Below are 10437 nucleotides of genomic sequence, written 5' to 3'. Positions count from 1 at the left end.
TGATTACTTTAGTGGTAACATCAGCATTTTAATTAAAATCTTTCCCAATTTCCGTAAATAAATTGTAGGTATAAAAATGACAGCAATATAATATTTGTATAAAAGAACGTTACTTACATAAGCAATATGTCTGCATTCGATTAAGTCTATGCTGGAGATTTGAATGAGACGGGGTGAAGCTAAAGCCAAACTTTATCTGTTACATTTAATATTTTAACATGCTATCAGAAAGTTTACGCGCATGCATGCGGCTAATTTTATTGGCTACAAATTCATGAAAGTATAATAACAAAATAAAATGCCTTTTTAAAATACAGCATACTTATAGTACATAAACTCATTTTACAATAATACTACAAAATTTAATATAACAATAATTTAAGCCCTAATGATATTTTGAAACCTAAAATTTAAGAATTAACATGCATATAAATATTTAAAGCTGAAATATTTAGTCAATTAAACATGAACTATATCCACATTACCATAATATAAAGCTATGACAATAAAATTAAATCTATAAAATATTATATTTATAAACAAGATGATATTTGCCACTACATTTAAAATAAAAATCTAACATCATAACATGAATACAACTTGCAAACAATAAACATTTTTTTTTATGTTTAACACATTTAATAAACTAATGAGTTTTCAAGCAGAAAGTTTGAGCATTAGAATAATTTCCAAAGCGGAAAACAAGTACGTCCACTCATTTTGCCACGTAATAATAATTTGAAACCAATTATAAATCCATACAAAATTCAAACCTTTGCTTCCTATAATCTCATACTATAACCAATAAATTGCTGTCCAAACGTAAATTTCTTCTCCGAATAGGCCTTTAACAAAACCAGACACGTCTATTCAGTCGCTTATCCTTCAGACTTTACAAGAGAACGACTAATTCTTATTGTTAGAACTATTCTTTACTATTCGTATCGATCAAGTCTTTTAGTATATACAAATACATTATTAGCGATATTCTAGCATCTAAGCTAAACGCGTTTATGTCTACAAATTCATTTTCGTTTCGTTTTAATGATAAACAACTACCGAATATTCTACTTAATCGCTGATAAGTCTGAGCGTTTCGCGTTTCAAATTATTATTCATTATAATGAGTGGAAAAATAAGTGGTACTTTGAGAACCCTCTATTTATCTTCTTCCAGAAGAACCAGATCGTCAGCCACGACGTCAGATACGTGAAGGTAAATGATCCAATACATAAGATTGAAGCAGACGAAACACACCGGGAACACGATGCGCGAGTATTTGTCGATGTCTGAGGGCGTCATTCCGAGTAACTTGCTGATATCCTGCAACAATACAATGCTACCGTCTATGACATTAAAAGGAACAAGATCTTTAACATTATTCTATGAATATACAGACGCATCAACACTGGTAAAGAATACACAGTAACAATCTTAATCCAGTCTTAAAAAAACATGCATTTTGCAATCAAGGGTATATACATTCGTACATTCGCATAACTGCATATAACGCAAAAAACGCAAGCACATGTTATAAATGAGAAATACTCGTAACGAAATTTATTACCTTTCCAGGCTGTATCAGCTGTGGAGGCGGCGCCGAAGGATCGTCCTCAGAGTTTCTTCCACCGTTGATTGTGTTTTCTAAAATACCTCCTTTTGAATGCACCTTGGGATCGTGGACTTTAAACCGCACTTCCTAAAATTATATTTGATAAATTCAGTACATAAATTAATAAAAATTAAACGTATTTTTCAAAACGACATAATATGGCATTTTTATTTATTACCGATGGTCGTCCAGGTGGACATCTACCAATTGTATTCATTTTAGAAAGTGTATGCGCATCGACAGGCGGACAATCTACTGGCATTTTCTTCTCAGAAGCAATTTTTTGAATTGTCATAAATCTTTGCTTTCTCATCTGAATTCTCTTAGCCATATATCCCACCGTAGCATATTCTGAAAAGACGGAGAACAATCTTACTTTTCGTTGTCGTGTAGTGTAACCTGTAGCGCGTTAGTTAGTCGCCATTGCAATTATAGCCAGGCCTTATAAACTAAAAATATAATATCGCTTTGCATAAATCGATAAATCATAATTACCTAATAAACTGGCGAAGACCATAACGAAGCAGGTGCCCAGATACACATCAATGGATTTAACGTATGAAATCTTTGGTAGAGCTGCATTTGTCGAGGACATAAGAGTTGTCATCGTCAACACCGTAGTCACACCTAATGCTACACGTGCAGGGGTCGCGTTGCGATTCAACCAAAATGAAACCCATGATATGATTACAATGAGACCCGATGGAATGTAAATTTGAATTAAATAATATCCCATTGAACGCACAAATTGGATCTCACATGCCAGTCTTGAATAATTTCCTGCAAAAAATGTTGTAACAAAGATGTTAGTCGTCAATGAATGCTTAGATGTATGTCAAATATAAGGCATGACCAAGGGCATGACTCTCTATCATAATAGTTGTCATAAACTATCATTAAACTTATGAGGTATTTTAATAATAACTTAATTTATTTATCTTTAATATATATTATACACTGTGATACTAAAGACATCACTCAGTGTTGCTAGTGCAAAAATACAAAAGCAGGACGTGAACAGTTTCGTGGTTTTTATGCCCAGTGTTTCATGTTACGTAATGATTTTGTTCGTCTCTTAGTCCATTTTTTCCCCAAGTAAAGTACCTGTCGTAAGGGAGATTTCCATAGCGCGTTGTCGATGACCAAGCACCTTGAACTGCGGGAGAGACACCTCGCTGGAGACGCCCACTGAATTGGGCCCCTCATTCCATTTGTAACGGATGTCTCGCATGGTGTAGCCGACTGTGCGCAGCACATACATAAATGAAATAACCCCAGACCCATTTCAATGGGTTTTGCTACACGAGTCGTCATTCGGTCGGGGCAAAGGCAGGGATTCTCGAGCTCGATTTCGCGTCTTATCGTGCGATTGTCGTGTCATGTATAATTGTGCGAGTGCCACGCTACCTGCGCACGGGCTGAGGGAGACGGGGTCGATAGCGGATTATGGATGGATAATGCAAAGGATAGCGATTGATGCTAAATAGTTTACCTGTGGTCAACGTAACAACAGTTGCCCGCTGTCGGTGCCCGAGGACCCGGAACTGCGGTAGCTGAACTTCATTACTCATGCCGACGCTCGCCAAGCCGTCTTTCCAATGGTACCGAATGTCTCTCATTGTGTATCCGACTCCGGAGACATGCCAAACACACAAAACGCTATCACTTACGCTGTGGAGCATCGCGCATCCCACACGCAGCCGTTGACGATGGGACCCGCGTTTAGACAACCGAGCAGAGCCGAGTTCAGTAACTCGAGTCGGCTTGGTGGGAATGATAGAAAAATATAAATCTATAAGGATTTATCTACTGCGTGATTTAAAGTAAACATCTATTTATAATTGTACATGTACTCATAAAATATATAAATAAGTAACATAGTAATGTGAAGCAAGATACATCATGCAAGTGCTGGCCAGAAAGATTGTGCTAGTAGAGTTGGTAGCGCGTGGTACGAGGAATGAGTGGCAATGCTCGGGTGCGGGGTTGCCTAGTACTGTGTGGTATAGTACTGTGGTGCGTGCAGTAGTGTCTGCGGCACGGCTCTCGGTGGTTGAGCAGACTGCTGACCCCGCCTCCTTCGGCCCGCTCAGCAATCGCACCGTCGATGTCTCAAAATCAGTTTAGCATATGCTCGTGAGGACACAGGCTTACTATTTACGTGTCTGCCTTCTGCGGGTGCTGTATGCGAGAAGGAGACTCCAAAATAATGATAACACGAGGGAATCACAGCACGTGTCGTCGTTATTACGCTTGTGCTCACAGGAGATACCCTGAATAACATCTGTGATACAAGAAAGTGGTCACAACACAATATTGGGAAGCCTAGTGAAAATTGCACAGTGTTAAGAATTAAATGGTTGCCTTTGGTGAGCACACGGATGTAGTTAAAATATAAATTGCCTATTTTTCTATCATCATAAATTTTACTCGTAATATTTACGCATCGGCAATACCTTTTATGGGACTGGTAACATTAAATATTTTACGATATATATAATATATGAAGCGTGAGTTGAATATATATTTTTATTTGCAGGGATACAATAAATTGTAACTCATCTATAGTGCTGTGGCTTAATAAATATACAGATTTCGTAAATTACAATTATTAACATTAACAGTAACATTTTTAATTATACAATGATATCTTTACAAATTTAGAGATACTTACAACTCTCTATTTCGATGTGACATAATTGCCGATCCATTGGAAAGTATTGAAGGTTCATGGGACAGGATGCTGTAATCGTCAATCTGTAATTGGTTTTAAAAACAATAATTAAATATAACACAGTTCTTTTATTATCAGCGTGCATGTTCTTTTTTTCGGTCAATGTGTGGCATTAAAAAAATAAAAAGAAAAAATCAAAAAATTAATTTTATTATAAAGGTCTCTTGAACCTTAGTAACTACCTGATACTCCTCGTGATAGATCCCGAATAATGAATGCGTATAAATTCGTTACTAGTAGTTGCTATATGAAAGTACGATTGCTTTTCGTTGACAAAGAATGTATCTGGCACCCAGATATTTTTTATAAATTCCGAGCCTACAGACAATGTTTCTACCCCTGGCCTCTTCTTATATGCCAACCTCGGGTCCGTCCAGAATTGTCTGAAGTAGAAATCCAGCGTAAAGTCCTACAATCATTAAAAACATTTGAAGATACACGAAGGATAAACTCACTATCTTCAATATTCACAAAATAAATTTCACAGGTACTGAGAATGTTTCCAAACCTGTGTAATTTATGCCATAAATAATGTTACTATGAATAACATCTAACACTTGCATGCTGTATTGTGAAGGCTGCGATTTTCACACGTAAAACATTTACAACAAATATACAAACTAATTACCGATCAAACATTTGTGCAGTGAAGTGAAGAAAAGCTATGCGGAAGTGTGTGGAGTGTTTAAGTTAGGTAGTGAAATAGGTGTGGTCTACGAATGGACAGGTGGCTTCTTATTGGTTGGGACGACAATGTATTTAGTGGGTGTTGGCGCAAGCTGGCACCCACGGCTCGATAAAGCAGTTTTTAACTGAAGCATACAAGCCCATTTATTTCATTTAAATTGAAAGGAAAAACAACATTATGATTCTTTGTTATCTTTGATGCTCATCACGTAATTAATCCTTTGCAATTCAGCCACGTTCAATGTGACCTTATATTTTTGATTTGGTTTCCACTTTTCTGTCAAAATTAAGTACTTTGGAAAGGTTCTCCTGTCCGCGACAGTGGCTACTATATATACATAAAGGAATAAATAAGCAATCGAAAGGAAACTAGAGCTCTAAAGACGTGAAATACCGGTGCCCCAATTTACTGGAGAGCGTGAAAAGTTACGATTACGTTGGCAGTATTCCAGTAGATACAAGTACCACAGATACAATCACAACCAACTACGAAATGTCTGACAAATAAAACTGCACAGTCGTCGCAAGTCCACGCAGTGTGTGAAGTATTACGTAACAAAATTATCAAAAATGCATTTGCAATTGAAGATTTCTGAGACTCCCTGTGATCAAGTTCAAGCGATTATTGTTAAAATACATTGCAAAAGCCAGGGTCGTTTAGGAACTCGCCACAGGTTACTAAGAAATGTCATCATGCTAAGCGACTTCGTTGGAGTTACGAGAACTGCTATACACAATTAGACAATTTAGGTATACACAGATTGCTTTTCTTATCATGGTTTCAATATTTCAATGTTGATCATGATAAGAAAGCAAATTGGCGGACAAGGGCGTTTTGCTGGACAAAACGTAGACATGCTCGCAGCCTCGTGTCTAGGGCTGCTCGGTCGCTCAGCGCGGCTGAACGACCGAGACAAGCGTGAGCTGACAGGGACGAGTACCATGAGCACTTCGGAGACGGAGCTGATAGAGAGCACATACATGGTGACGCCCACCTCCACTGGCGGACCTGCAATCAAGCCCAATGGTAAGTGTCGCTCGCTCCTCGCGCCGTGAAAACCAAACCAAAGGTCTGAGACGTGCCCATCGCCTGAGCAACGAAAGGCGCGGGGTGCGTGCGGATAAACGGGCACGATGTAACGGTAACCGTGGTTACGGTCATCGTGCGCGATCGCAATCGAACCGTGGACACGGGTGCTACGATGAACGGTAATGCTGGTGATTGACTAATGCATTGTGTCATTATTGCTTTGAAAACAAGGTACCATTTTCACTTCAGAGAGAGAGCTGATGGAGAGCACGTACATGGTAACCCCCACTTCCACGGGTGGTCCTGAAAACGATACAATATGTGTATGATAGTTTTTTTTATCTCGCACAGGCAAGTTTTATTTTTTAAAGTATTTAAATGTACTCATTTTCAGAATTAGAACCCGATCGCAAATAAATTTAGTAGCCGTAAAACAAAACGCGCTTGTAGATGTAGAATGGATAAAAATAACAATTTGAAAAATCTCCGTTATATCTTTTTATCTTGGAGCGAGGGTGAGCTTATCTTTTGTTATAAGAAGAAAAGGGTAGGCTTAAGTGGAAATTTTTTGATGCGTGAAATTTGAAGGTAAGCACTCAACTTCAATTTATTTTACGAACATATTACGTTCAAGTGTTAAAACATTTATGTAGCGTAATAATTAAACGTATCATTTTGAAATGTAAAATGAAATGCTGTAAAAACATTTTCTTTGACGTAACAATTTCATTTATCATATAAAAAGTTGATGAACGAATACATTTTAGAACTTTTTCTGGTACGGTTTAAAACTACCATTACAGCTTACTTGTTTGAGGTCATACAAGTATTATGTAAGCGACTGTATCGATTAAAAATTTGGCAACGATCTCGGTTATACCCACATGCATTTGCCAACAAAGGAGCAAAACGTTCTAATTTAATGGATACTGTTTTACTGAAAATCTCATATCATAGATACACCGGAAGGAAGTTAGCGCGGAAAGTTTTTTTTTTATTATTATTAATATCTCAAAAAATTGCTCCTTAAATGCTCCATCAGAATCTGTAATTGCTCCACTTCTATAATTATTAGTTTATTTATAATTAATTTTTAAAAAAATCCAAATACTCAAAACTTGATTTCCCTATAGAATGAAAAATATACACTTTTCATAAAAAATTTTTTTGCAAAAAAATTGCTCCTTAAATGCTCCATCAGAATCAGTAATTGCTCCACTTCTATAATTATTAGTTTATTTATAATTAATTTTTAAAAAAATCCAAATACTGAAAACTTGATTTCCCCATAGAATGAAAAATATTCACTTTTCATAAAAAATTTTTTTGCAAGAAAATTGCTCCTTAAATGCTCCATCAGAATCAGTAATTGCTCCACTTCTATAATTATTAGTTTATTTATAATTAATTTAAAAAAAATCCAAATACTGAAAACTTGATTTCCCTATAGAATGAAAAATATTCACTTTTCATAAAAAATTTTTTTTCAAAAAAATTGCTCCTTAAATGCTCCATCAGAATCAGTAATTGCTCCACTTCTATAATTATTAGTTTATTTATAATTAATTTAAAAAAAAATCCAAATACTGAAAACTTGATTTCCCTATAGAATGAAAAATATTCACTTTTCATAAAAAAATTTTTTGCAAAAAAATTGCTCCTTCAATGCTCCATCAGAATCAGTAATTGCTCCACTTCTATAATTATTAGTTTATTTATAATTAATTTTTAAAAAAATTCAAATACTGAAAACTTGATTTCCCTATAGAATGAAAAATATTCACTTTTCATAAAAAATTTTTTTGCAAAAAAATTGCTCCTTAAATGCTCCAACAGAATCAGTAATTGTTCCACTTCTATAATTATTAGTTTATTTATAATTAATTTTTAAAAAAATCCAAATACTGAAAACTTGATTTCCCTATAGAATGAAAAATATTCACTTTTCATAAAAAATTTTTTTGCAAAAAAATTGCTCCCGATTTGCTCTATCAATTACAAAAAAAATTATTTAATTTTGATAATTTTTACAATAATTAACTGAAAAACTATGTTTGCATAGTAAACTACTGCGCTGTGACGTCATCAAATATAAAACAGGAAACTGGTACCACAATTTTTAAAAGTCAGCGCCATTTTGAAATTCTTTGTTATTGTACCGATTTCGTTCAAAATCGATATCTGAGGATCCTTAGGATCACAAAACAGGAAACTGTTACCAAAATTGAAAAAAAGTCAACGCCATTTTGAAATTTTCTGTTATTGTACCGATTTCGTTCAAAATCGATATCTGAGGCTCCCTGGGATCGCAAAACAGGAAACTGGTACCAAAATTTTAAAAAGTCGTTGCGACGCATAAGGGCCATATTTACATGTATCAGCACTGCAGCGATATGTATAGACCTTAATGTTTATGTTTTCTTATTTATATTATTCACTAGATTTCCGCCCGCGGCTTCGCCCGCGTTTTCAAAGGAAAACCCGCATAGGTAGTTCCCGCTAACGCAAACGATAGCAACTTGACACCGAAAGATGAAACAAACGACTGAAACACAAATTAATTGATAATTACTTGAAGTTTTAATAATACGAATAAACGTACGAGTTTAGGGATGGGTAGGGAAATGTTTATAAAAATACCTATAATAGGAATGATTTAAATAGGTACATAATAATATCTGTTCCTTGAAATTTTGCTAGATGAAAACTCAATAATTAAAATATGGCGCCTAGATATTCTTAGAGTATAATTAATAGCAACATAAGGTAAGTATAAGTATTAAATAATAATATTATTATTCCCAGCATAAAACTTATTAATGTCATTTTATGGTAATTAATCATATTAAATAGTTGCTCTTTTAAAATCATGTCAATATTACATAATCTGTAACTTATATCTAACTTCATAATATATCATTTTCATCTTGCATATATTCCTTAATGCTATAATAGGCTCTCTGAACTAATATATTTTTTACATGAGTTTTACCTGAATTTAGCACTACCAAACTCTTTAATACAATGTGGAATTCTGTTGTAAAAGCGTATAACTAGACCCATAAATGAATTTTTAACTTTGGCTAACCGGTAAAATGGCATTTCAATTCTATTCCTGTTCCTTGTGCCATAACAGTGTTTATCTCCTACTCTTGTGTGTAAGTCGGCGTTTTTGTGTACATGCAAAATATTATTAAATATATACTGTGATGGTACAGTAAGGATACCAGTATTCTTAAAGAGATCTCTTAGCGAGTCCCGAGCACGTAAATTATATATAGAGCGAATGGCTCTTTTCTGTAAGATAAATATAGTTTCTATATCTGCTGCCCTGCCCCATAGTAGAATTCCATAGGACATAATACTTTTTATACACCATTACAATTAATCTAATATTGATTGTGTTCATTGGTTACATTTTTAAAATCTTCGTGTTTTATAAATTTATAAAGAATAGAAAAAATTCGATCACGAGGCGGGACTCGAACCCGCATAATTTCGGGATCGAATGTTTATATTCTTTATAAATTTATAAAACACGAAGATTTTAAAAATTTATAAAATAAATTTATAAATTTTATAAATTTATATTTATAAAGCATTTGAATGTCATAAAACCAAAAATATCAAATTTAATCTTCGTGTTTTGTGAATTATTTAATAAATCATTTACGTGATTCTTTTTTTGTTCGATGCGGGATGGTGTCGAATTGGTCCCATAAAAATTTTATTAGGATAGGCCCAGTATTTTATTTTATGAGCATTTTTGTCTGTATTTGTAAATGTTGCAAGTGCAAGTTTGAAGTCGGTTGTTTTTAACGCAGTTATGTCTTGTATGTAAAACCTTTTGTCAAAAATAAAATTCTTTATAATTAGCACATATTTTATTATTTATACTCTAGTGAAAAATTTTCAGGTGATTATATAAAAGTAGGGCTCAATTTTTTCGCGAACCCTACTTCTAAATAATTACCACTCTTCAATAATTTAAAACTCCTTGACTGAATCCCTTCACACCCTAAAATAAAAAGTGCCTATTAATTTTTCTTATAGTAAACAGAAATTCAAATTCAATTATAAAAATACTTATTACCGATTTAATACTTTGATGATAATTGATAGTAGAAATATTTATTACTAACCTTGAAATTGTTGTGGACATGATGAAATGTCTCCATATTATGTTATATGTAATATATACGATGGTATACAAAAATTATTATCATTCGAACCTGCAATCCTAACTTGAAGACTCAATAAAACAAAAATTATAATTATTTCTTATTATTCTTATCATCAGAACCCTTTAGTTTCTGTGATCTGTGATCAGAACCAAATAATTACATGATAATAATTAATAACCTTTTAAGTAAT

General features: G+C 34.1%; 1 protein-coding gene across 2 annotated transcripts in view; it reads right to left on the bottom strand.

Annotated features, from left to right (window-relative positions):
* Positions 1-511: 511 nt before the first annotated feature.
* The window catches only part of LOC123705132 (gamma-aminobutyric acid receptor subunit beta-like), a 61028-nt gene continuing 51102 nt past the window's right edge, over positions 512-10437 (bottom strand). Inside the window, exons 3-10 of one of the 2 annotated variants that reach the window (XM_045653772.1) lie at positions 6299-6366; positions 4529-4755; positions 4287-4369; positions 2717-2854; positions 2108-2392; positions 1791-1963; positions 1568-1699; positions 512-1323 (exon numbers count right to left, since the gene is read on the bottom strand). In XM_045653772.1, coding sequence (XP_045509728.1) covers positions 1159-1323; positions 1568-1699; positions 1791-1963; positions 2108-2392; positions 2717-2854; positions 4287-4369; positions 4529-4755; positions 6299-6366 — 1271 coding nt within the window. In that variant the 3' untranslated portion in view covers positions 512-1158. Of the gene's footprint in view, positions 1324-1567; positions 1700-1790; positions 1964-2107; positions 2393-2716; positions 2855-4286; positions 4370-4528; positions 4756-5974; positions 6043-6298; positions 6367-10437 lie in introns of both variants that reach the window. The other variant, XM_045653773.1, reaches the window with a different exon arrangement.

The sequence above is a fragment of the Colias croceus genome, chromosome Z, assembly GCF_905220415.1.
Source record: "Colias croceus chromosome Z, ilColCroc2.1".
NCBI lineage: Eukaryota > Metazoa > Arthropoda > Insecta > Lepidoptera > Pieridae > Colias > Colias croceus.
Note: the sequence above shows the minus strand (reverse complement) of the source record. Positions and strands in the feature narration are given on the sequence as shown.